Source organism: Vulpes vulpes, chromosome 7 (assembly GCF_048418805.1).
Source record: "Vulpes vulpes isolate BD-2025 chromosome 7, VulVul3, whole genome shotgun sequence".
Taxonomy (NCBI): Eukaryota; Metazoa; Chordata; class Mammalia; order Carnivora; family Canidae; genus Vulpes; species Vulpes vulpes.
In genome coordinates, this window is record NC_132786.1 from 25,454,796 (window position 1) to 25,482,590 (window position 27,795).

The 27,795-nt window shown below is 52.4% G+C and overlaps 1 protein-coding gene across 3 annotated transcripts in view; it reads right to left on the bottom strand.

Annotated features, from left to right (window-relative positions):
• Nucleotides 1-27,544, bottom strand: part of VIPR2 (vasoactive intestinal peptide receptor 2) — a 58,177-nt gene extending 30,633 nt beyond the window's left edge. Inside the window, exons 1-4 of one of the 3 annotated variants that reach the window (XM_072763295.1) lie at nucleotides 27,348-27,544; nucleotides 24,461-24,560; nucleotides 6,589-6,696; nucleotides 533-630 (exon numbers count right to left, since the gene is read on the bottom strand). In XM_072763295.1, coding sequence (XP_072619396.1) covers nucleotides 533-630; nucleotides 6,589-6,696; nucleotides 24,461-24,560; nucleotides 27,348-27,410 — 369 coding nt within the window. In that variant the 5' untranslated portion in view covers nucleotides 27,411-27,544. The remainder of the gene's footprint in view (nucleotides 1-532; nucleotides 631-6,588; nucleotides 6,697-24,460; nucleotides 24,561-27,347) is intronic. The other 2 variants (XM_025993721.2, XM_072763296.1) reach the window with 2 other exon arrangements.
• Between the last annotated feature and the right edge of the window lie 251 nt (nucleotides 27,545-27,795).

Sequence of the window (27,795 nt, forward strand, 5' to 3'; positions counted from 1 at the left end):
GGGGAAAGGGCTCCTGGTGAGCACATGTCCATGGCCCCTGTACCCCACTTGACACAGCACGGCCCACACCACAGGCTGGGCCTGCATGCCCTGGGCACTGCCGGCAGGAGCACACTCAGGGCTTTAGTCTGCACACTCGTTCTGCCAGGACTCCGGCTCCTGCCACTGGCTCAGGGCTCGCAGATCCAGACTGAGGCTGCTGGGCAGCCCACACCGTGACGCAGCCTTAACCGGGCCAAGGAAACTGGTCGGCAGAGTGAGTGCTCGTTGGGGCTCTTCAGGCAGGCACAGCCCCTCAGACGAGCCAACGTTCAGGCCCTCCTGCCTCCAACCCCATGACGGTTGTGAGATGATGCCACGGGCCAGGCGCAGACCCCACACGGGGCTTTGCCCACGCTGGCTGTTGAGAAGTAGCAGCGCTCAGGGGAGGAAGGACGTGTACACGACTCTTGTCGGGCAGCAGGTGGGCGCTGCTGCGTGCACACTTACAGAAAAGGGGCCAGAACGAGCGGGAACCACGCGGGGCCCTTACCTTGCTCTCGTCCTCAGCATCATGATAGCCACACGCGTCTATGAAATCTGGAAACATCTCCGACCACCCATCCCTTGTGCAGTTTTTGCTTATGTTTCCTGGAAGATAAAGTCTCGGCATTAGGTTTGTGGGCTCCCAACTGCTGGCCTCCGTGGTGACTGTGTAGGCCACGCTCACGGGGGACAGCCCTCTCTGCTGCCTCCCTCCGGTGGGTGGAGAGCGGAGCCTTGTCTCCCTCCATTCACACACTTCACAGTGCGTGTGCGTTCACTGCCCCACCCCGGCAGGGCTCCTACCCACGGAAGCTGGGTCTTGTGGGGCCTGGGTGGATGGTGGGAGAGCTTCTGGGCCATGAAGCAAAGGTGCAGCTGTAATGGCTGGCATGGCTGCCGCTGTGAAGAAGCACAGTGAAAACTAACAGACTCATATTCTGTCCCGGGAGAGTTATCACCAAATCCCAGCCACGGCAGTACTGGCTACCCCACTCCATCCTACTCCGTCCGTGCCAGCTCTGGGCACGACCAGAGTGCACAGGCAGGCAGCATGTTACATCAGTGGAGGGTCAGTGATAGCAGAGGAAGAGACCGTGGGCATAAGAGTTAAATTGGATCACTGACTGTGATACTATATGTTGGCACATTGAACTTCAATTAGAAAATAAAATAAAATACATTTATATAGAAAAAGAAAAAATGCAATTAAATAGAAATTGCAAATCAGTTGAATTTTGCACATATATGGATTAAAAAATGAAAAAAATAAAGATAATTTCTAGGCAAGAAAAAAAGATTTAAATTGCATGAAATAAAGACAGTGTTGATCTTATAGCACCAGTTCTTTCTGCATGTAATTAATGTAAACGTGTCTGTTAAGCTCAGGAATGGAACGTTCCCTCTACCTAAAGGGTCAGGGCTCTTGGGCGACTCAGTTGATTGAGGGTCTGACTCTTGGTTTTGGCTCAGGTCATGATCTCAGGGTTGTGGGATTGAGCTCCATGTCGGTCCCCATGCTCAGTGCAGAGTCCGCTTCAGACTCTCTCCTTCTGCACCTCCCCCAACCCACTCCCTCAAATAAATAAATAAACAAACAAGTAAATAAATAGTCTTTAAAACAAAGGTGGTGTCCTCAGGAGGTGGCCACAGTCGGCACTGGGTAGTGACGAGTGACCTAAGGGGGCTCTGATGACCTGGGACAGGGCTGGGCCTTGCAGGGTGGGCTTCAGGAAGCTCAGGCCTGGGGAGGCGCTTCCTGCCGTCAGCGCCTAGAGGCTTAACCACGCAGCACCCACCAAGCTTTCTCCGGATCCCACGGCCCTCAGGGCTTCCAGAATAACAAATATTTTCACTCACGGATCTCATCTCTTTGTTTTGGGCCAACACTGCAGGGCCGACCTGGGCATTACTGCTCCCGTTTTACAGGTGAGACTGAAGTTCAGTGACACGCCCAAGGTTCTATAGTGACTGAGTGGTGGAAATAGGGTTCCTTACTCAAAAATGCTTTCTGTTTTCTACACCAGGGCAGCCTACACAATCGATGGACCAGACAAGGTCAGGAGCAGGATGCGTTCACGCTGAGGTGATAATACACATAAGTGATTCTCGGCCTGCTGTGTGGAGGCAGGCGGGACGGCCCAGACCCTGACTCGCCCACCGGCAAGAAAGCGGGGTTCAGAGGTCTCCACAAAGCCCCCAGCAGCATCACCTGGGCTGCCACCATGGCCCAACGCCGCCATCCCTGTATTTTCCTGAGTCCAGGCCCCAAATCTCCTCCTGCTCCGGCTCCAGGAGAGCCGCAGGGGGCCTTGCGGGGGGGCTGGAGGGCGAGACATGTAGATAGTGGAGGCAGGACAGAGTCCTAAGGGGGGCAGGGCCCCCGAGACCAGGTCCCCCTGCCCTATTATATAGATGGGGAGATTGAGGCGCCCAGAAGGTAACGATCAGGAACCCGAATAGCAGAGGGGGTGAGGTCGCTGCAGGTTGCTCACTGAGCTCCTGCCATGAGCCAGACTTTGCACCGAGGCTCCCATGGACCCAACGGCGACATGGGGGGCACCTTTTAAAGGTCCCACGTCACAGGTGGGAGACCTATGCCCACAAGCAAGGGCCACGTTTCCATCCCAGGCTGCGGGGTCACCACGCAGCACGCTTGCTGTCCGACCTGTACACGCCCAGCTCCTGGGGACAAGCCAGGAGGGACGCTGACCGGCCATCTCTCATTCGTTACAGCAAACAGTAAACTAAGGGAGATGCTTAAGCAAACTTTATTCCATGAGGTCGATCCCCCTCCACAGGTTCTCCATCTTGCCTGGCTTCACCGCCTCGAAGACACCTGGAGTCAGAGGAGGCAGCCATGTGCAGAAAGGGTGGGGAGGTGGGGTGGTGGGGAGGTGAGAGGGGACCTAGGAAGGTGAGGAGTGCTGGGGAGATGAGGGGGGTGTGGGGAGGTGAGGGAGCTAGGGAGGTGGGGGGTGCTGGGGAGGTGAGGGGTGCTGGGGAGGTGAGGGGGGTGTGGAGAGGTGAGGGGGGCTGGGGAGGTGAGGGGGTCCTGGGAAGGTGAAGGGGAACTGGGGAGGTGAGGGGGGTATAGGGAGGTGAAGGGGGTACTGGGGAGTTGAAGGGGTGCTAGGAAGTGAGGGGGGACCTAGGGAGGTGAGGGGTGCTGGGGATGTGAGGGGGGACCTGGGGAAGTGAGGGGGCTGGGGTGGTGAGGGGGTGCTGGGGAGGTGATAGAGGTGTGGGGAGGTGAGCGGGATCTTGGGAGGTGAGGGGGGCGGGGGAGGTGAAGGGTGCTAGGAAGGTGGGGGGCTGGGGAGGTGATAGAGGTATTGTGAGGTAAGGGGGTATCTGGGGAGGTGAGGGAGGCTGGGAGGGGATGGGAGGCTGGGGAGGTGAGGAGGATATGGGGAGGTGAGGGGGACCTGGGTTGGTGAGGGGGGACTGGGAGGTGAGTGGGGCATGAGAGAAGCTTGGAGGTGAAGGCAGGATGAGGGAAGAAAAGTGGGGGTGTGCACATCTTTGGGCCCAGGAGCCATACCCCCTGCTCCATCCTCTGTGAGTGCACCTCCTCCCACCCTGACTGTGGGGCCACCTCCTCTCTGTGGGGTCGCTCACCTCACCCCTGGTGGGCCCCTTTCTTCATGAGCTCTGTCTGCGTGGCCCTCGGCCAGGCTCTGAACGGTGCCTGTGCCCTGCTCCCCAAGGGTGCTCCCAGGGAAGTGTCCATGTGTGCGTGGCCAGGAGGAGGTCATGGCCATTCGCAGCAGGAAGGCTGGAGTCTGTCGGGCATGGAGGCCCCTGCTCCCCAGACAACCCCCCCACACACTCCCATGAGCACAGGTCCGGTGTGTGAGTCCCGGGGTGCAGTGTTGGTCAGGAGAGTGGCACAGCCCTGGGGACGTCCAACCCCAATGCCCGGCTCGTTTCAGGACGTGCTCGTGTGCTCCCAGGACAAGCAGGGCCCTGTTGCTAGCGACAGGGCAGGCCCAGCTATCCCCCAAACTCTACTTCTCTGGGGCGTGGGAGGCACCATGGCACCCCGAGACTCCAGCTCTTCCCATCACGGCTCCTCCTCCCTGGGCCCGGCCTCATCCCCATGTGGTGGTTTTCTGCTCTCCCACCAAGAGACTTGATCTTGGTGCAGGGTCCCCATGGCTTTATTGTTACTCGCACCCATGACTGAGTGCAGCTCAGAGGGGCTTTCCCCCACGGAGACAACAGAGAGCAAGGTGCAGCTGCCGTGACAACACGCATGGCGACCAGGAGAGCCCCCCCGCCCCACCCTCCCACCTCCTGGATGTGTGAGGACTCAGAAAACAACTTGTTATAAAAACATGGATCGGGATCCCTGGGTGGCGCAGCGGTTTGGCGCCTGCCTTTGGCCCAGGGCGCGATCCTGGAGACCCGGGATCGAATCCCACATCAGGCTCCCGGTGCATGGAGCCTGCTTCTCCCTCCGCCTGTGTCTCTGCCTCTCTGCCTCTCTCTCTCTCTCTCTCTCTCTCTCTGTGACTATCATAAAAAAAATTAAAAAAAAAACAAACATGGATCTATTTCCTGAATGTTGGGTCTGTGGGGTGAAGTGACCGCATGTCCTTCTGTGACCTGGGCCCCCTACAAGTCCCTGTGAGGAGCACCTGGCATCTCTGTAGTTTTCTGTAACTTGGGAAGTACGACCCAGGTTCCAGCCCGATTGGTTCTTGATGGTGTTTCACAACCAGCCTTTTACCTCCATCAGATTTCCTCCGTGGGGCCTCCCCTAATGCCCCGTGAGCCCTGCCCCAGCCCTACACAGCCCCCAGCTCTGCAAGACGTCCGTGGTTCTCTAAGTAATTGCAAACACACCCCAAGCATTCCACGCAGACGGTGATTTAGATTTGTCAAGAGTCTGTGTAAGCACCTCCCGTGGACATTTTGCGACCTGTTAAACAAGGGGAGGCAAAAACACTTGAGATCATCAGCTGTGATACACAGACCGGGGAACTCCAGCAAATCTCCCAGTGGTAGTGATGTTCCCCACAGCAGCAGGCAGTGCCACGCTCCCTGCCTGGACAGAGCAGCAAGCACTAACCCAATACAGCCCAGGAATTCTAGTTCCCCAAAGGAGAGGATGCTCAATGGTTCGGAGCAGGGCCAGTGTCTACACCAACCTGGGCACACGTGGCCCAGCTGGCTCCTGCCTGGCCAGGGCTGGGTGCTCACAACAGACACCTGGGGACCAGAGCTGCCGTGTTTGTCAGTGTGAAGACCCCTGGCTGCCCCCGGAAGCCTTTGGAGCCAAACCTCCGAGGAGGGGAAGCCTGGGTCTGCGCTCGTTCATTCGGGATTTCTGGGAGATTGCAGCCCAGAACCTTCAGCAGAAATGTTATTGATTAGACAGGATATTTTTTTAGAGTTCAGATTCTTTAAGATGGTTTAGTTTTTCTAACCTAGTGATGCGTATGCAGGCGTGACCTGGGCCAGCCCACAGTGCTTCACTGACTCACAGAGAAACAGTCTCATCTTGCAGCAAAACCTTTTTCTTTAGAATCTCATTTTCCTCCATCCCAGTCTGTGCCACAACACTCCGCTTAAAGTATTTCAACAATTCTAGTTCTCAGGGTTTTTACCCTGTAATGTTTGTTCAAGATGAAAACAAGTCCTCTACAGACTCCAAAGTATCATGCCTTTCTGATTTCCAGATGTCTCTTCTCTTTTCTATTTTTCCAGATATATTTCTTCATGTTATGAAAATCTGGGGGAACCCTGGGTGGCTTAGTGGTTTAGCACCTGCCTTGGCCCAGGGCATGATCCTGGAGTCCCAGGATCGAGTCCCACGTCGGGCTCCCTGCATGGAGCCTGCTTTTCCCTCTGCCTGTGTCTCTGCCTCTGTCTCCCTTTCTCTGTGTATCTCATTAATAAATAAATAAAATCTTTAAGAAAAAAAAAAGAAAATCTGGATGGTTTACAACACAACACGCCACCACTACCCTCTTGGGAACAAGCCAGGAGGTGTTGTTGCAGGGTTGTTCAGACAGCGAGCGCAGGACGGGGGCACCCTCACCTCCCAGGCCCTCTGACCCTGGAGACCGAGACTCTGGGTTGTCTGGCCACAGGGGCCCAGTTCAGAAAGTGGGGGCTGGGAGTTGAGGACACTCAGCCCAGTGAGTGTGATGTTTCCTGTGGATGAGAAGCACCTCTGGGTGCAGAGGGGCTTGCCACTGTCCCTGAGCCTCTGGGAGATGGTCTCTGGGCCTACGGGCAGCCACACACAGCAGGGAGCATGGAACCACGTCACGTTCCAGGTGCCTGAACCTCACGGCTGCCCACACACCGGTGCTCAGGCCACATGTCATGGTTGGGATTGGGTGTCTGTGCTGACCTGAGGTCTGCTCTCCCCTGTGTTTGGTTTCAGGTGGCTGACCTGGCAAGAAGCTTCTCACCCTCCCGCTCTGACAGCCAGTGCAGCCCGCGATGGCAGCTGCTCATGCACCCGCTAGAGCAGGCAACCAGTGAGCCTGCTTCTCGCGGTTTGAGGGAGTGGCTGCCCTGCAGCCTCTGCAGGTGCAGATGTGACAGTACCTGGTTTGCTGTAAAAGTTGCTGAACACTTTAGGACAGGGTACTGTGACGGTCTCGCCTACGTCTGCAGGGCGCCAGCAGGTAATGTTGTCCCAGACACCGGTGCAGGCTGCAGGGAGAGACACATGTGAGAAGCCAAGGCCGCACAAGGGGAGCACAGGCGCCGCTGCCCATGGGGACGCCCAGGCCCAAGAGGCACATCTGTCTAAGCCTCTGCAAGCCGACTGCCCGGTATTTAGATAATCACCTTGTGAATCACTTGTCTGTGAAACAAGTTTGCACCAACAATGTTACTGAGCATATTCTTAGCTTGTGTACTCACTTTAATCAGATTTGGAGAAATAACCAGATGTGTGGTAGAAAGTAATTGAATATTTCAGTGTGTGCCACGCATGCAGGATTTTAATAGAAACTGGCAGTTACTTTTCTCCTGCTGATGTGCATCCCCCAGGGTAACAATATGGGTACCACTGGGGGTCTGTGTGAGTCCTGAAGGCTTAGGCTCCCTGGGATGAATGCACACTTGTGCCTTCAGGGCATCCAACTTTGAGGATAATTTGCAAATTTAAATATTTGATAAGTTTACCTGATTTTAACAGTCAAGGAAGCATCTAAGTGTTCACCACTTAGGTTACCCTCATGCAGTTATCAGATAACCTAATTTACAAACTGCCCTCTGGATCTCTCACGGGGTCTCAGCAAGACCCCACCCTGTGCAAAGCCTACAAACCTGTGTCCGTTGACCCGGACAGGCAGCAGAGAGCTCTCAACAGCACACAATCCCTGAGCAAATCCATACTTGAACTCACAGCTTTTTACAAGTCCAAGCAAGGTATTGCTACTATATTTTGTGACCTCTAAAGTTTTATCTTTTACTTAAAGTTCATGTTGGCGGACCAATGTGCTAGCCTTGATGGAGACAGCAAACCAACCACAGTTTTCTCTGACGGGCCAGCCAGTCTGACACAGAAACATTCACGGAGCATTCGCTTGGTTTGAATAGGAGGATTCTACTTCAAGAATGCAGATGCCTCTGATGAAGTGGCTAGAAGTCCAGTTTTCCAGATGAAAATACTTTCTAAAGGTCTTAAAATAAAAATATATTTATTCTAAAAATTCATTAACATGGCAGTGATTAAATGAGCACATAAATTCACACCATATTAACGTTCTTACATATTTAAATTTTTAAAAGATTTTATTTATTTGAGAGAGAGAGAGAGAGAGGGAGAGGAGGAGAGGGAGGAGCAGGCTCCCTGCTGAGCAGGGAGCCCGACATGGACTCGATCCCAGGACCCTGAGACCATGACCTGAGCAGAAGACAGACGCTTCACTGATGGAGCCCCAGGGCCCCCTCACGTTCTTACATATTTAAAGAAAATACTGCTTTTCAAGAAACATTCAGAACAAGTCTTCAAGTACAAGTGAGTGGCTGGCTCCCCAGGAGTGTGCCAAGGCTGGAGAGCAGGGCAGGCGGTGGCCCTGCAATGACAGCTCACATGACACCATCCACTGATGGCACAGGAGGCAGAGGCCTGGACGGGACAGGGCCCGGTTCCCAACAGAGAGCCAACAAGGGACAGTGGGGGTATCCAGATCTCCCAAGAAGCACAAGCAGTGCCGAGACTGCCCCACTGGGAAGGCAGCTCGTTCCGAACATAGGCCATCAGTCATTGGGGAGGGTCAACAGTCATCACCCCAAAAATGACAAATTTCTGTTTCAATAGTGAGAACCTTAATGGAGACATATAAAATCCATGGGTTCATTGCAGTCCATCTTCATATTACAGCAGGACTTGACTTAAGTTCCTAGAGTCCACTGGATCACCCCTTCTGTTGCTGGCAAGCCCTCGCCCTGTTTATATGTGTACTGGGCCCTCACGCACCGGCTGTACAGGCCTTGGGCAATAGTGGCAGAGGCGCCTTCCCACCTATGCCCCAGCGGGGAGCCACACGACTGGTCCAGGCTGAGAGCACCGAGGGCCAGAGGCCGGTGTGGAGGCGGCCCCGTCTGCAGTGAGTCTGAGGGGAGGAGACAGCCAAGTAGGAGTCCACGAGCTTCTCGATTCTACTTCCCTAATCCCATGAAAATAACATCAAGAAGTCTGAAAGGGCAGCACTCGGAGAGGTCAACAAACATGGGGGAGAGAACGCATACACCCGGCCTAAGAAATGAGGGAGGCGGAGGGAGGCACCGCGCCTGCAGAAGAGTGAGGAGCATGAGGAGGTAAAGCGTGCCCCCGGGGGGGGGGGGGGCTCTGGACGCAGGACACCAAGCACTGGACTCAAGAACATCACATCATGTTTGAATTCTGAACACTGAGACCTCTGTCCTTCCTGCCCCTGCCAGGTTTGTCTGGGGGCTGAGCATATGCCCCATGACCAGAACAGACCCTTGGGAGGCCCCAGGCCAATCTGGCCAACCAAGGCAGGAGGTATATGATTGTCTTGAGGGCATTTTGTTGTTTTGGTACAAAGTGTGATGCTTAATCACTGACAGATACATAGAAAAGAAAGGAATAGAAAAATCAGGCAGGAAAAGCATAGAGTCACACAAGGAAGGAAATATCAATTGTTATGAGGTCAACTGTGATCCAACAATTATGACAGGACTCAGCTGGAGGGCAGATTGGAGGAGGGACAGGAGAGGACAGGCAGGAGTCCTTCCCAATAAAAGAAAAGTGTGAGCCAAGGCGATCCATTTGGAGAAAAGGCTAGTTTGAGAACCAGTGAGCAGTGTAGATGGTGTCAGAACAGTGGCCCCGTGAGGCAATCAGCCTGCATGTGGAATTCATTTTTCTTACACTTTGGCAGCAACCTTGGGAATTAAGATGGTGATAAGGATGTCAGTTGGTCTGGAAGGGAAAGCGTTTGTTCGTATCAATAGACTCTGAAAAGTCATCTGACAAAGTTTAGCAGCCATTCCTCATTTTCAAGAACTCTTAATGAGACTCCTTTAGTGTAACAAAGACCATTTGTTTAAAATAGCAGGTATGGTTAGAAATAGAAATGATTAAACTCAGTGAGCAACCACAGGCAGGGACCCACCCGGATCCTGGCCGACGCTGTGGTTACTTAACGGAAGTCGGAACTCTGCTAAAACAGTAAGAACAAGAGGATGAACCAAGTGGTACACGCTCATGTACAGCTGAGGGCAAAGTCTCAGAACCGCACTTTCCAATTTGGCAGCCCAAGCTTCTGTGACCTTTTCAATTTCAATCTAAATTAGTTAAAATCAAATACAATAACAATTCAGTTCCTCAGTTGCAGGAGCTGGACAAATGCTCCAGAGCCACGCGTGGTCTGTGGCGACAACAGCACAGCACAGATGGGAACAGCTCGTGGCCGCAGGGGGTTCTCCGGGACGGCACCCTCCTGCGGCTCCCGCCAACACAGGCCCCCCCACTGACCGACACGCCAGGCTCGCAAGTCATCCAGAGGCTTATCTTTTTTTTTTTTTTTTTTTTTTTATTTATGATAGTCACAGAGAGAGAGAGAGGCAGAGACACAGGCAGAGGGAGAAGCAGGCTCCATGCACCGGGAGCCCGATGTGGGATTTGATCCCGGGTCCCCAGGATCGCGCCCTGGGCCAAAGGCAGGCGCCAAACCGCTGCGCCACCCAGGGATCCGCATCCAGAGGCTTAACGCAGACAGAGAAGATCACGGAAGCCGTGACCATCCCAGGGCCGCTGCTGAGGGTCCCCTCGTCCAGCAGATGAGACTTTCTCCACATGGTGTTTACCAGCTAAAACGCCCATGTAAATTATCTAACATGTTTTTATGAATAAATATGTGAGAAGTTTTTGTTAAAAAGTGTATTTTTCACTTATCACAGAAATATTCTCTGTCTTTCAAAACCCACCAAGAAGATGGAGGAGAAGCCTTCTTCCTGAAGCGATGGTTAGCAGCCCGGTGAACTGAAAGCCAGAAAAAATGCCTCTGACGTCTATTAATTCAAAACATAAAGTGTGTGTTTATTTCTGGAACTTGAGACATAAAGCCAACGCCTTTCCCTCGAGTCTGGACCTGCTGATGGGGCCCCGTGTGTTTCTTCTGCGTGAACGCATCTTGTCTGCGATTTCTTCTCTGAGGGTCTGCAGGGCCGCCGACTCCGGCCACGTGAGCTCCCGGAGCAGCCCCTGCCCCCCCTGGCAGCTCCAGGTCCCCGCTGCCCGCCGACCGCTCTCCCTGTTTTTCCCAGGACAAGCGCATGACCTGGGCAGCTGGGCCAGTGACGGGTCCAGGATGCACCGGTGGGGTGCAGAGTCTCCCGGGGGCTTCAGGAGGAGCCAGGTGGGCGGGGGCCCGGCCAGGAGCCATCAGAAGCTGCCAGGAGCCCCCCAGGAACTGACCAGGAGCCCCCCAGGAGCCTCCAGGAGCCCGGCCAGTTTCAGGGGCAAAGCGAGGACAGGCCCCAACGGAAACAATCATCTAGACCAAGTGGCTCAGAAACACTGACCTGCGAGTGCAGCCCCGAAACACTGTTGGCGGCGCAGACAGGACACTGATGAATACGGGTCAGGAGACGCGGCTCCTGGAATGTGCCGGAGATACAGGCACATGGGACACACCTGAACCCAGGATCCTCTTGTCAGAGCGCAGGGTCCCACCCAGGGGGGGGGGAATCTGCCATAACGAAAAGGAAACGGATGTCCTCATAACCAGTTTTCTCTCCAACATATTTCCAGGCAAGTCAGGACTCTCACAGATGACGGTGCTCGTGTTGTTTTCAGGTTTGGATTTTGTTCTCATTTCTGCAGTGACATCAACATCGAGGAATTTTCAGGAGAAGGACACCATGCACCTCACATTCGTGTTACTGTCTTTGTAGGGAGGGGCCTGTGGGCGCGCTGCATGAGGCTCCCAGTGGGCAAGGGCCGGGGCCACAAGGGCCAGGGCCGCGTGTGCTCTGGGCCTCGCGGGGCTGGGGTGACTCGCTGCCATCACTCCTGCCCTCCAGATCAGGACACTACATGCAGAGAGCACGGGGCACAGGGCCAAGGGCACGGCTGGGAGGTCAGTTATGCCCGAAGCCTCAGGGGATGGGCTGACAGTGGGGTGACTGTGCTGGTGCTTCAGACCAGGCTGTGACCAGGGCCACGCCTGTGGGGGCCGCCCTCTGTGCATGAGGGCCCCGGGGTGCCACAGGCCATGGCCAGGCCAGAGCCATCTACCTTTCCACGGCAAGAGAAATCCAGTCCCCACGAATATCAGCCCAGAGACAGACACCTTAAGGGGCCCGGTGGGCATGGCTCTCAGAGGTGGACTTGGGGTTCCCACAGTGTTTCCCCAGCACACGGGGAAGCGGGGATGGGACAGGGATGGGGACAGGGGCTGAGGTCATATGGGGAAGCAGTGACAGGGACGGGGACAGGGGCTGAGGACCCGTGGGAAAGCGGTGATGGGTGATGGGGCAGGGGCTGAGGTCCTGTAGGAAGCAGTGATGGGGGGACGGGGGCTGAGGCCCGGCAGCAGGAACAGGTGGCTGGGACCGGGACCGAGCAACTGTTGGCGCTGCAGGGCAGTCCCTGGCCGCATGCTTCCCCCCACAGCAGCTCCCGGTTCAGAAGCTTAATCGCTGTGGAAAGTCTGAAGCAGCAAAGTGTCTCCCAGACTCAGCCGCTGCAGGGAAGGGGCGAGCGGGAGGGCCCGCCCGGAGCTGCGTCTGCGCAGGGCTGCAGAGGGAGCCCGCCCGCCTGCGGCTTCCCCTACCGGCCCCGCGCCCCTCAATCCAGCCCGAATCCCAGGGAAGTCACCCACAGCCCCACAAGACGAGCTTCCGTTGCTGGATTTCCAGGGGCTGTGAGTGCCACATCGGAGAGAAGACGCCAGGGACAGAGTTCGAGGCAGCGAGACAGGGACGGGACAGGAGAGCTGTGCGAGCCGGGGGGCTGCGGGGTACGCCGCGCGGGGACGCTCTCCGGTGGCGGAGGACAAAGCGTGAGGTCTCGGTGCAGGATCACTCGGCAGCCTCCCTGCCTCCCCGCGGCCATGCTGCACACCCCAGGTCCAAGGGCCTCGCTGTACACCTGAGTTTCATTTACTTCTTATTTTTTTGACTTTGCTCAAAAAAGACCAGAAACCAACATGTGTAGCTCTGCCTGCAAGCACAGGCGGAGCCTTTCTAAGCCTCAGTTTCTCCCTCTGAGCAGTGGGCCCCGGTCAGTGCACTGAGCAGAAAACCAGACGGCGGGCAGGGCAGTGCTTCCCACTCTCCCAGGGGTGTCGACGCGCCTGCCCCTCCGGACTCCAGCCCCTGCTCCTCTCCCTACGCCCCCCTCCACCGCTCCCCTCTCTCCCCCCACTCACCACTCCCCCAACCCCTGGCCCACATGGCCTCTGAGGCGATGCGCTGTTGTGGCTGCGGTGTAGACAGCAGGCCACCAGCCTAGGGAGCAGCTGCAGCCTGGGTTGGTGGCAGTCGCTGCGAGTGCCAGGCTGGCAGGCTCGGCCTGGGGCCTCTGGTCTCTCCGCCTGTGGTGGGGGCGGCACCCGGGCCAGGGTGGGGCAGTGGTGACTCAAGCCAGATTCCTCCTTGGATATCTCCAAATGGGGTGAAGCACTTTGACAATGAACGTCTGTGTTGTCGCTCGCTGTGGTGTTGCCTTCATCTGTCTGTTGGTGTGAGCACCAGTCATCTGCCAGGAGAAGAAGTAGCAGCAAGTGCAGCGATTTACGGGGTCAGTAGGGTCATTCGGGAAGAGACTCACGGCTCACCTGGGAAACACTGTGCAGCGGAGGGAGGTCCCGCTTCCTGAGGCCATGAGACAGGCCCTGGCCAACCCCGCAGCTCCTCCATCCACAGGCTCAGACATTCCCCGACTTGGGGGACACTGAGAGCATCTCACCGGAGTATCTGTAGGATTCTAGGCCTCTTGTGCCTTAAGGAACCAAAGCGCACACACCCACCAGAAGCGCATTTCCATGTGGCACCAGCTCCCATGAGGGGGGATAGAGATGCAGCCCCCAGGTCACCTTTGGTGCCCCTGCCAGCATGCGGAGAATCCATGGTCCCTAAGGCCATGACATGGGGTCTTGCCCCATCCGCGCAGGATCCCATGCTCAACCACTGAGCACCCCAGGTGCCCCAAGCTCTTAGTTCTTTAGATTGATCCTATGCCCGGAGGGGACTGGAAATGGGAAACAGACTGATCAGGGGGTGGCCACCCAGGCGCCAGGTCCGGCCCCGCATTTCTGACCATCTGGGATCGGGATGAGTCTGCTTCTTCCGCACCTGGTGGGGTCAGCTCCGCCTGGGCTGGACAGCGGCGGGGGGGGGGTGGTGCTGGGCGCCAGGGTGGGCAGGGGCTTTCCTCAGTGGCTCCGGGGGTGAGGAGGCTGGGCCCTGAGCTCCTCAGAGATACTGCTGCTCTTCCTGCAGGTTCTCTTGGACGAACCTCCACTGCATGTCCTCGTGCAGTTGGAGGGGGCCTCTGTCTCCCAGCTGCATTCCTGGTCCTCATGCAGTCCCTGCTCTGTAGCTTCCTGGACAGAGGACAAGCTCGAATACAGAGGAAAGCGGTCTTGGCCCTGACAGGAACTGACCTCAGGGGTCCCTCTGAAGCCTTTACTCCCTTCTGCTTTTGCGTGGATCACTCAGTTTTATTCCTTGAGGACACCCCCTGCCCCCTGCCTTGCACTCCGTGTCCTTGCAGAAGAAGAACGAGCCAGGTAAACACAGAGATAGGAGCAGCACAGGGCAGGTACTCTCAGCAGGCTGGCCGCCACCAGCAGGTCTGGGTGGCCGAAGCTGTACTCTGCCCTCCCACTAAAATAACCAGAGGGCACCTGACAGGCATAGCTCTGCAACCTCCCAGGAGTTTTCCACAGACCCTCTGAGATCTGAAATTCTAATTTAATTTAATGGTCTTTAAAGCCATGAATCATCTTCATTTTGGCCATTGTGGTCAAGACCATTGGTTTGTTTCCCATTTCCAGCCCCCTCCATGCATAGGATCAATCTAAAGAACTAAGAGCTTGGTGCACCTGGGGGGCTCAGTGGTTGAGCATCTGCCTTTGGCCCCGGGGGTGATCCCGGGGTCCTAGGGTCCAGTCCTGCATCAGGCTCCCTGCATGGAGCCTGCTTCTCCCTCTGCCTGTGTCTCTGCCTCTCTCTCTGTGTCTCTCATGAATAAGTGAATAAAATCTTTAAAAACAAAACAAAACAAAAACTAAGAGCTCGACGAAATGACTCACCAATTGAGTTGGAAGAAACCGTTTTTAAAAGAGCCTTGTCTGTGACCCCAGTCGCGTGTTCTGACCTGAATCCTCAGACAAGCTGACTCACCCATCCCTGCCTGCAGGCCCCACAGCTGGCCCCCGGGCTACTGCAGACAGGCTCCTGGGGATGCTGGTGCATCCTCCTCTGCCTGGTGCTCACAAACAGGGACCAGCATTCCTGAGGGCCCCAGAGCCAGCGAGACTAGATGCCAGGCTCCACAGGCACCTAGGCTTCGAAGGACAGATGCGCCCCCAATGGGCAGTTTGGGCCCCTGTCGTTTCTCCCAGGGGTGGTCAGGGCATCTTGAAGCAACCCTCTTACTTTGAAGCTTCAGGTCACTTGGGCAATAGTGATAGGATTTATCCTATGTCCTATGGTCAAAACGTACCATCTGTTCCTGGCCCTACGTCTGCCACTGGAGCTTTCAGTGAGCAACTGCAGTTACAACCGGCAGCAACGTAACGATATCCTCACCTCTACGTTGCCGTGAGTTTCTGCTCAGAGATGTTCCCAGAGTGCTACCATTCCTGGACACTCGGGCTGTGGTTTCCCGGGGCTGGAGCTGTGTACACAGCATGGGGTTGAGATACAGACATTGTACCCCCAGCAGCCGCAGGAGCTGCACAGAGAACATGCTGTGCCCAGGCTGTGTCAGTGTCTACTGTCAACAAGACACCCCAGTGACGCCAACCGAGCTCTGCAGCTCGGTTGCAGATGCTGCGTGGTGATGCCGAGGGTGCGGACTCCCAGCCCTCGGACAGTGAACACGATACTGGATCTGAACACACTTCACTCCTAAATTTTCCTGCCAGTCCCCCCTTCGGTTTTGGGTTTGCTCTTTGGGTATCTTTGTACATACTTGTCCAGTTACAGACATCCTACTGCTCCAAGTCCTACAGAACCGTTCATCTAAGCATGAATAGTGACGATCAAATCCTACTAGATGAGGGATTCCTTCTTCTATTGCTCTAAGGATGCGTACTGACATCATTTGTTCCTAAAATATTTTCTGTTGAGATAAGGCAAGCTCTATCCATGTACTCACAGAGCCAGGGACAGTACCAAACGCTATTTTAAAAACACCACCACCAGGAATGATGAAAACTAATGGTTATTGGCAGAAGCAGAGCAGAAAGGAGCCTACTGAGGGGAGACACCCAAAGCCATGACTTGTCAGAACGAGACCATGAGTGTGAGTGGAAGGCAATACCAGAGGGTTGTTGCTGGAAGGGTCCAGACCAGCTGATAGAACCAGCCTGGGGCATGGTAACAACCTTCTCCGTGTCCCGCGGAGGCAGAAATGTAACATGCTTGGTCCAACCATGGGCCACACGTCCTTCCTGACGCAGTGCAGCTTATAGCTGAGGTAAGCCAGGCCCTCTCAGCATCGGCAGGAATAGGGACTCACTGCTTCCGCCAGTGTCTATTAAGCACCTACACCTCCCAAGGCTGCACAACCCCAGGGAAGCCCTGCCAGGGGGGCCCTGATCCAGAGCTCTTCCTGTAGCACCAATGCCAGAAGATTCCGCCAACATGACCTCCACTGGGCACCGGCCCTTCTGTGTTCCTGCAGTTCAGGCCCTGGGTCCCTGTGAGACACCAAGGCTAGGGTTGAGCCCCAGGACCATGCTGCTTCCTTAGTCACCACCAAGGCACCTGGATAGCAGGGAACCGGGTTCTCTAAAGACATGTACGGTGCTATAAGGGTATTTTGTGGACAGTGCCGGGGAACCCCAATATTCTGCCTCATGAGGCTGCTGAAGGAGGCACCCTCTCAGTAGCTGGGGCAAGCCACAGCTTGTCTGGAAATACCACTTGCTGGGACATTGCCACTGGAGGCAAGAAAGTTTTAGCCCCCATAGGGATGGCAGTGTAGGCAGGTTCCGTTGGTAAGGGTCATATTCTGGGACCTGAACTCACAATTAAACCAAGACGCAGAATCCAGAATTAACCAAGGCTGTTAACTCAACAAAAGGATTTTTCAAAGAAGAGATCCAGTTTGAACCTATATATTTAAAAACTTGTGCCGAACACAATAAATCCCAAGCATCCAGCGGTCTTCTCAGTTGAGCCTGAGCAGATCGGCTGCCAACCCCTCAAAGGAGGTGCAGCATCCACGCCACTCCGCAGACATCCGTGCACACGCTGGCCTCAGGAAGCCTGTGTAGGCCCCAAAATGCAACCGTTTAGGAACACTGATGAGTGTGTTAACTGATGAGTGTGCAATATGCTCATGCCTCTCACTCACTGAGACGTTTGCTGCTGTGACCTTTCATTAACAGCCTCTATCTCTTTTTTCTCTGAAGATTTTATTTCCATATTTTGGTAGGCGGGGAGAATGCACGAGCTGGGGGAGGATCAGAGGGGGAGAGCGGGAGATGGGACACCGCACCTGCTGTGCAAGGTGCATGCATTCGGTGTCACAACAGAAGCAATGCCAAGGCACAAGGGGAGCTGGAAGGAAGGCTGCAGGGCTTGGCCTTGTGGCAGGGTGGCTGCCGGAGGGAACAAGTCCAGCCAGGCCTGAGCACGGCACACACCAGGCCAAAAGGAGACCAAGACGACGGCTGTGAGCAGGACTCAGTAAATGAGCACAGTACTCAACACCCACTAGCTTACAATCAAAGAACATCCATTTTTCTTGGTCGATTTCCCACCCATCCTGCTTCTGCCTTTATCTCTGAGGAGAGATAAGTCCTCAGTCACTGTCACTGTCGGTTTCTGGTTCCAAGTAAATTGATGTTATTGTACGTTCACATTCTCTGGTCCCCCCTCCGCCCCCCGCCAGAGTCTCTCGACTCAAAGCCCTGTTATCTCTGCCAACCCACAGCATTGCCACGGGGACACGATCTGGGGTTCCCTGGGGACGATCACACCCCAACCAACTCCTCTTTGCGCCTTCCCTCCTGGCATGCACTTAATTATAGCATGCTGCAAAAGTTCATAAAAGAAGCAGCTGATGCATCAGCAAACAACAACCAGACAGCCTGTCTCTCCCTCATCCATGCCACAAGGCAACCACTCAAAACCAGAGGCTCTGGCCATGGGGCATTTCGAGGCCATCCCTGGAACTGGTGCTCGACCCAGAAAACTCTAGAAAGCTTTGCAACTGAACAGCTCATATCTTCAACTCCTTGTCAAGAAGGGCCATGACCTGCCCACATGATTGAAAAGCCACCAGAATCTGTGAGGGGTGAGAAGCTAATGTGGTCCCGACCCGTGCACTGTGAGTCTGCCTTGAGTTCCCTCCTGTGATTAACAGTCTCAGGCTACAGCTTTCTTCTTCTAAACACAATCAGCATCCACTGAGGAATCTAGGTGTGCAGATGCCCTATCTGCTCGAAACTGATGTTGTGTTTGTGATTCCTGTTTGGAGTCTAAACGTTAAAATTAATTCAGAGTAGAATTTTTTCAGAGAGATTCATTTCCTGAAAAAAGTAAATTTAAAGTCAATACTTTCAGAAAACTGAATAAATAATTACTGGTTATTTAAATATCCAATATTAGGCTACTAGCTGATTTTAAGGAGTTCAGAATTAGGAGAAATCTAGTTAAAAAATTTTTTTAAAAAGACCCAGTCCTAAGGGAAAAAAAACACATCAGGCTGTTGAACTTATCAGCCCACAGAGATATTTGGACTAGAAAAAGGATCTGCTTACATCAGAGGGAAATTGAAAGGGGAAGAAACAGGCTCTGGCATCACCCTGACGTCAGAGGGGAGCTGCTGACTCCATGGCTATGCCGTGAACTTCCAGAACAGCTCCCTTCAGACCCACGTGAATAGAAGATGGTGGGTACTCTGTTTACGCATCTACTGCGTGTCTGCTGGGGACCTGGAATAGAAAGCCAGGAACCAGCACTCACTCTTCAAGAGCTCATGCTCCACAGGGAGAAGGGCAATCAGACAGTGGACGATGCACGTGACAGCAGGGCTCCACAGGTGCCACCGTGGCAGAAACAGGCATCTCTAACAGCTGGGCATCCAGGAGGAGTTTGCAGACAAGGAGACTTCTTCCCCACTTGATGGTCTGAGGGAACTGATTCATGGAACTGTCTAGTTCCCTTTGTGATGAAAAGGGGCAAGAAAAAGCCTGGATGTAAACGACTTATATTCTATGTGACACGATCACCGCAGAAATAAGAAAGCTGCTAAAACGATGCTATCTGGTGATGATTTCATGATCAGTGCCTTGAAGGCCACCCCCAAATGCTGGTGAAATATTTTATTCACATGAACAAATGCAGTCCCTAGAACATGGCTTGTAAACTACCTGAAAGCTCTAGAGCCTGGACAGACTACGGAAATACATAAGACCACTACACAGGTCTTAACAGAATATTCAAGCCAACACAGAATCATCTCCAAATACACTGCTGAAGTGAAAAACAAGAAAGGAAGACAAAGTATAGACCAGAACATATGGGCCTGGGTACCAAGCTTCCATCCATAGAAAGAGGCATGGAGAGGGGATACGGGTACATACTGTGCATGCACTGTTCGTGGGATTGGTGAGCGGCTGTCTCCAGGGTGGGGAACCAGGGGTCCGCAGTGGGAAATAATCTGTCATTAGATATGGTTTTGAAGCTTTTTTTTCCCCCCATGTGCATATGTCACTTAATTTTTAATGTGAAAATTTTCATTAATTTGTTTAGCAAAAGCTTATTCAATATGTTTTTAAATGCCAAGTACTGTAGGACTTGGGGTTGTGGTGGAAACAAATTCCATCTCCCCCTTGAAGACAGTGTGGCAGGATGACCGCCACCACACAGGACAGTGAGCCACGGTGGTAACAGTCATGCTGTTGCGTATCCACAGGAATCCAACCCTCCGGAGAAGCCACTCTCCTGTGCTGGAGACGATGTTCTCTGGCCATGCCTTGGAAAGAGGCCGTGACAGCTTTGTTCCAGACTGTCTTTTCGAAGACGTCTGTGAGAGAGGCTTCCCGCTGGACTGACCACAAGAAATGACACAGCATCCTTCTCTGGAGCCAAGGCCGGGCAGGAGTGCCAGCCAGTAGCATTCTTGTGACACAAGGTGCCTGTGGGCCTTGCCCCATGTGGCCGTTCTGCATCGCTCCTATGTGACTTGGGAAAAGGCAACTAGGAGAGAGCATGACACCCAAGCGGCCTATGTGCCAAGAACATTCAAGTCTGTCTCTGACCCAGGGCCCCCAAGTCCTTTGCAGGCATCTCTGAGACTGTGGCCAGCTCACTCGTCAGCCTGCAAAGATGGGAAATCCAAACCCCTCACAGCTTGACAAGTGGATCAAAGTCAAAGAATAGAATGTTTTCTAGTTTGGCACCGCCCAGGGCCCGGGTCTTAAGCTAACATCCACCACCATACCCCCTTCCGAAGGGATAGCTCAGAGTGGGGAGCTCTCAAGAAAACACAGAAGCCACTTCTGCTCTGCCAAGGCACAGGCCGCGTCCCCTCCAGATCTCAGCGTAAATAATGCAAAGCCATGTAAAAGTTCCTCTCCACTCTGCACAGGCAGGAAAACTGGGCAAAGCCTGTGTGGCTGACTCATTCCCACCCCGCAGCAGGTCGGCACAGGCCACCACTAGGGAACAGTGCCGGATTTTAGCTATATTTTTAGGCATCGGAGGCCTCAGAGTGCCTCATACATCTATTAGTAGGATTAAGTTAGTCTACTGACGAATCAATATTAAATGACAAAGTTCTAAATACCTCCTAAGCTTTTCTTTCTTATATAGTGAATTCTTTAAAAGGATTTAGAATTGAAATTGTCTTTCATCTGGATTTACATGTTTGCATTTGTTTAGATTCAGCACATAATAAAAAGAACTCCTTGTCAGGTTTATATGAATTATCTCGCTATAATTAAAAGCCAATTTTTCCTTGTTTCTGTTTCACCAACTTCTTAATCCTACAGAATTTAAAAGTAGACACTACAGACCGTCTCACTTTTAATTTCATGAAGCAAATGTACACTCTCATCTTGTCAGAATGCCTTCACTTGCTGCTTCTGGTTTACCTCCTCTACAAAATCTTTATTCTGGTAACTTACTACTATTTATATCTCTGGCATTTGAGCCATGCATATATTTCAAAGAGTAAAAAGAAAAAAAAAAAAAAGAATTTAGAACACAAGTTGTGCCTCTTTACAAAAAGCTGAAGGGTGGCCAGACCTGAGCAACAGTCACATTACCGCTTTTCTCCCGAAGGGTAGCTGGGCTCTTTCTGCCTGAAACAAGTGATACGCAGATATCTTTGCTGTAGAACTAATATTCATAATAAGAGCCTTCAATATAAGACAATGTCCAGGTCTGAGACTCGTCATTGCAAGAAACCTGAGTGACATCTTTCTCCACACTCTCAACAAGGGGGATCTTTCACAGCCTTCATCTGAAACTACCACGTTCTTTCTGCTCAAGCTGATGTCAAGGTGAACTAGGGATTTTCAATGACTCTGTCCTTAGGTATTGCCATCCTGGGGTCTATACGGGTCACAAACAGATCACCTCTGAGAATCTCTGAACTGAGGCAGGAGGAATCTGTAAAGGGGACTGTCCTGAAGATTTCAAATGTCCTGGCCCATCTCTGCACCACGAGGAGCTGTGTGACAGTGGGGCAGCCGGGAGTGGTGCAGCCATCACATGGAGAGCCATTTGGCAGCTCTCAGGCCCTACAAGAGGCTTATCTCTCTCCTGCAAAACTTTTAAGAGATAGTTGTAAACTTTTAAGAAATTGGAATATTTGATGTAAAGTTTGCATTTCTGATATTCTGGAAATAGGAAACTGGGCATTTTGTCTTCTACATTTTCTCACAGTGACAAACAAGGGTTGTAAGGAGCAGCTACCACTCACAGCCCCCAACACCACCAACCCCCCCAGCCACAAGGCTGTCAGCTTTCTCATAGGCCCAACCCATTACATGCATGAAGGCCAGGGGCTCGGGGTCACACCTGTGCCTTCAGAATTGGAATGGAGTAAAACTAAAAGAACATTGTTCTGAACTAACGAATGCCACACTCCATCTAAGTAAGATAACTAGTAATAAAGACTCTTTCATGTACAAAACCCCTCCTGATTGTGGTGATCATAATATCCTATTTCATGATGGCAGAAAACTTCCCTGAACTAGTCCCATTTCTCATCCCAGCACTTGTCAAGTGAGTCATGGGCACAAACTTACAGTCACTCCATCTGCCCAGCTCCAACCGCTATGTAGCCAAGCGCGGGTCAACCGTCAGGGGGATTCTTCTGGGGGAAAGTCATGAGCCAAATGCTATGTTTGAAGTGTTAAGTGTCCCTTGTCGTCCACTGAAATAGTGTCAGTTTTCTATTTGTTAACAAAATGCTCTTGATGAACGTAGGAAATCAAGAGTGACAAGAAAGAAGCAGTAAATATTCTGGGAGCTTTTCCCTAGAATATCAGTTGTGAGAGAGCAAGGGGAGGGGACCTGTGGCCCAGGTGCAGGCAGGGACAGGTGCGCTGTGTGTAAAGAATCTGTCAATGGCAATAAAACCGAGTATAGCTTGGTCTGCTTTTCATTATGACCAGCAGTGGCAATGGCAGTCTTCCTCCCTCCCCCTTCTGGAAACGTCTGTGTGTGTCCATGGCTCGTGGCAGAGGGCCTGGAAAGTATGTCCTGAAGAAGGCTGCAGGAGTTGGAAGTTGTAGGCTCCACAGAGCCTACGAATGCCTTTTGAACACTGGGAGATGAGCTCACATGAAGAAGTTCTGCTCACTGCTACTCCAGGAGAACAATTAATGCCAATGAGTGGCCACCATGTGTGGGCAGCCTCGGAACATGTCAGCGACTTGACTGTGCAATGATGGCATGAGGGGCTGGAGCTCCCACTCCCGTGAACCCCCATGGGTCACCCACTGAGGATGGACAGCTAGCATGTGGGCCCACCCATCTCCATGCAGAGGCCCCAGGGTTGGTGCTGCTGTGACCTAGGTTCACCAGCCACTCACCTGACGATTCTAAAGTCTATTTCCTCTCAGCATCTATTTTTCCTAAATCTCTTAATTTTAACTGAAGGGAACAGACCTGACAGTTGTTTTGTCTTGAGGGCCTGGCTAGCAGGGCCTGTGTCTCATCTATCCTCATAGCTGGCTAATGGCCAGTGCGTGGCTTTGCACAGGACAGACGCACAGCCCACCTTTGCTGTGGAGCTGAGCTTTTTCACTTGCCTCTCTCTGGTCAGAACTCCACCAGACCATTTGTAAGATGTGGCCTCAGGACCATGTATGCATTACAAAAATCACAGATATTTAAGACTGGAGGAATCCTAGGGTCAGAGACCTCATTTTTCAGCTGAGGAAATTCAGGCTCCAGAGGGGACCAGAGAGGGCCCAGGATGCCTGTGTTAGCAATGGTCTGAAGCCGAGCTGTCCAGCATGGGAGCCACTGGCTGCTAGGAGCACCTGAGATGTGGTAGGTCCAAACCGTTTTGTGTTATGAGTGTAAATCAAATGCTGGGTTCTAGGATTTAGTGTGCAAAAAAATGCAAAACTTCTCAGAAACATTTTATATTGATTACAAATTGAAATGATAATGATTTGGATATATTTGGATAAAGTACACTAAAATTAATCTCACTTTTTTCCCCCTTTTTTAATGTGGCAACAAGAATATTAAAAATTACCTATGTGGTCCACATACCATTTCTTCTGGGCAGCGCTGGTCTAGAACTAAACCCACATCCATAACTTCTGGTTTCAAGTCCCTCTGTAGGACACTAAACTTACTTAGCACAGTCTTACTTTGATTTTAATTTTTGTCTTCAGAATGAAAAGAGAAAAAGCAAGCTGAAGGACAAAAGGTTTTTGTTACTGTTATAGTTTGGGTGTTATCACAGAACCTTTCTGAATTAATAGACTTCTGAATGTGCATAGCTGGAGTGCAAGTGGTCCCAGCATGTTTTTTTTTTTTTTTTTTTCTGATGTGGAGAAAATAAAATGAGCAAATTCACTGTATTCACAATAGGTCTGTCTTCAAGAAATCAAAAGTCTAATTTTCCTGTTTGATTTCTGATGTTTCCACCATTCTTAACTGGATTAAAATCATCTGGGAGGTGACTAAATTTTTTTTTTAAGATTTTATTTATTTATTAATGAGAGAGAGAGAGAGAGAGAGAAAGAGGGAGAGAGAGAGAGAGAGAGAGAGAGAGAGGCAGAGACACAGGCAGAGGGAGAAGTAGGCTCCATGCAGGGAGCCCGATGTGGGACTCGATCCCTGGACTCCAGGATCACACCCTGGGCCAAAGGCAGGCGCTAAACCGCTGAGCCACCCAGGGATCCCGACTAAACTAAAATTTTTAAATGCAAGAAACCAGATAAATACCCCTTCCACGGATAACAGAGTTGTTTCAGCAACGCATAACAGTGTCCGTGAAATTATTTTAGTAACTGTTGCTATTATGTCAAACCATGAATACTGTTACTGTTAAGGATGAGCTTCTCTTTTAAAAGGTATATTATGGGAAGGATTCCCTGGCCCCCAATATTCATATGAGTTTTACCAGTAGTTCATTAAAAAAGTGAAAACCGACTTTTTTTTGAAGATGCAGGTGATTTTTAAAACAATTTTAAACATCAATTTTTAGAGTGAGACATGAGCTATTTGCCTATCAGCTTATCCAGCGGAGACTGTTGTACTCACCAAGCCCCTATCTTACCTTTGTATTCTCCTGTTTGAGTCTTTAGAAGCTCTGCACATTTTGTCTCTTCCTCTTGTATTTCCAGATGAAATCGACATTCTGGGTGAACACTATTCACCTGGTCAAGGTTTAAAAAAATGGAAGGAACTAAAAATTCCACCATAAGAGGAAAATCAAACAACAGTTCTACAAAACCAAACAAAGCACCTCATCATTCTAAAGTACTCCCCAAATAACACTCATTAAAGAAGCAATCACCTTCATATTTCTGGCATGGTTATTTAAAAAAAGTTTACTTTGTAAGGAATTATAATACAAATATAAACCTAATAGAATTTTTTTCTGAGCAGGAAAACAACTTACTAACATAATACATTGTATGTTGTTAGTACTAATTTGGCAGCAACAGAGTTTTTTAATCCAATAACTTTTCAGTGTTTGAGTCCTCCGCTTCATAGCCCTTGATTTAATTACAGCACATACATGTCTACTCATAAGACTCTTCTTAACGACCAGGCACTATCCCCAGATGCCAGCACGCCTCCTCTCAGCACAGCCTCTGCCCTCACTGAACAGAACTATACTACGATAACTTTATTTCTGGAGCTGCAGGTCACATTTCAAACTTTAGAATTTGGTGCGAAGGAGATTTTCAGAAAGATTAGAGGGGTAAGCAGGAAGATGAAGAGCGAGGAGGGTATTATCAGGATTGCTGCCTCTAAATAAGGAGGTGATTTCCCATTGTGATTTGTCATAGGAACTAAAGCTGTGGCACAGAGTGATTAATATTGCCTATTACTCTGTGCAAAAGACAAAGCTGCACATTTAGTCTTAGAAGAAAATAGTCCCTGACCTCTGTTCTCTTTTTTTATTTCTCCACACCCCAGTACTCATACTACAGGCTGGAACTGCACACTCCCTCCTGTGTCTGAACAAAATTTTACTTTTATTGTAAGACAGTCATATTCCAGGTATGTTATGGCCATCTATATCTAATTATCCTACTATCAAAATGGTCAGTTAGGAATAAATTCTAACCAGGAATAAAGTTTCTTTTTTAACATTTTATTTATTTATTCATGAGAGACACAGAAAAAGAGACAGAGACACAGGCAGAGAGAGAAGCAAGCTTCCCGCAGGGAGCCTGATGCAAAACTCTATCCCAGGACCCTGGGATCACGACCTTAGCCAAAGGCAGATGCTCAATCACTGAGCCACCCAGGTGCCCCAGGAATTAAGTTTCTGAACAGAATTAAAAGAAGTAAGTGCTGATACTTTTGCCACATTTACCGTCGATTTTTAAAAGACACAAAGTTCCTTGCTCCCAGCTCATGAGGACAACCAGCAACTAAGAAACTCCTGGTTTCAAACAGATCATATTTTTCATATATGAACAAGTCAACGGTCTTTAAATTTCAGAATTGAGAAAATTATGTTGACTTAAAAAAACGTTTGTCACTAAAAAGACACTAAGGCTCCTGACATTGCTGTAACATGACAAGCAATGACGTACTTTGGGAGATCTTAGAAAACAAAGCTGCATTGGCCAGGAAATTCCTGGTACTTCTGACAAACTAGCTTTCAAAGAGGGACAGTTACTAACAAGGGTTATTTTATTTTATTTTATTTTATTTTTTTAACAAGGGTCTTTTTAAAGCGCCATCCCCCCCCCCCCGCACCCCAGGACACCTGGTGGACCTTCCTACCAGACAAGGGAGCTGGGCAGGTGCTTACCCCCCAAGTAACGGATACCCTCAGCAGTGACCAGCTGCCCAGAGCTCGGTCCTTGCTACAGGACCTCAGGGGGCTAGGACGCCAGGGGGCCAATGATCTGGTGCCACACGCATAAAACGACCCAGGAGGAAAGCAAGAAACTAGCTGACAGTTTTGTTTTAAAAGGTCTTCCAGGGGGGAGCCCTGGGTGGCTCAGCGGTTTAGTGCCTGCCTTTGGCCCAGGGCGGGATCCTGGAGTCCCGGGATCGAGTCCCAGGTCGGGCTCCTGGCATGGAGCCTGCTTCTCCCTCCTCCTGTGTCTCTGCCTCTCTCTCTCTCTCTCTCATAAATAAATAAATAAATAAATCTTAAAAAAAATAAATAAAAGGTCTTCCAGGAAAAGGAAGGTCTTCAAAGAAAAGGAAGAATTCTAGAGCAGCAGAGGATCTAGTAGCGCAGCGCTTGAACAAACCCTGCTCGGTCTCATTTGCTCCAGCGCTCTCCAACAATGACGAAAGAATCAGAGCAGAATATTTCAGAAAGGAAACTTTCTTTCACCACACCGGCTCCCTCCCAAACACACTGAAACACTTACAAACCAGTAACAAGCACAGGGGGTGGAAGGAGAGCTATTCAACCACAAGGTAACTGAAATTTCCCTCGGGAACGCGAATCTGCGCAGGTGGCCGCAACCCTGTCCCCCGTCTCCCCAGCACTACCAGCCTCACGCCCCGGGAAGGAGCGACCCAGATCAGCTCCTCCTTGACCAGCTTCTCAGAGGGAACCTGATGGAGCTTCTAGCAAATCCAGGGCGGCCGATGGGACCCGCAACGGCATCTTCCCTGCCCGAGTCCCAGCTCTGACCGGAGAGGGAGGGTCCCGGAGCTCCCCAGACGACCCCGTTCCCGAGCCCAGGCCCCGAATCCCGAATCCCGGACCTCGGACCCTGGACCCTGGACATCGGACCCCACACCTCGGACCCCGGACCTCGGACCCTGGACCCTGGACATCGGACCCCACACCTCGGACCCCGGACCCCGGCGGAGGGGGAGGGTCCCCAGGCCGGCCCCGTGCCCGACTCCTGGACACCGGCGAGGGGCGCACCAGGCGAACCGCGCCCCTCTCCGGGATGGGAGGACAGGGAAGGCGAGGCTCGGGTGCGGGGAGGGCAGGGGTCGCAGGACGCACTCACGGGAGCGAGCAGCCAGCCGCAGCAGGTCAGCAGCGCGGGCGGCAGCAGCGCGGGCGCCCTCATCCCGGCTCCCGCGACATGGGCCGAGCCCCGGGCGCGCACCGCGGCTCGGGCCCCGCGCCCCCAGCTCCTGCAGTCCGAGCGCCGCGCACCCCGCAGCTGCCACGGGGCCGCCGGAGCGCGTGGGCCGCCCTGGGTCCCCGCCCCGCCCCGCGGCATCCCGCGCCCCCAGCTCCGCCCCCGCGCCCGGGCCCCGCCCCGCGCCCCCTCCGCCCCGCGGCCCCCAGGTCCCCCCTGCTCGCCTCCGCCGCGCTGCCCCCTCCTGTCCTCGCAGCCCCGCGCCCTCTCCCCCCCTCGCCGCCGGCCCCCCTTCCCCTCCGCCTGCGGGAGGAGCGGCTCGGGGAGGATCACAGGTGGACGAAGGGCTGGCCCTGGACAGGTCAGGGGA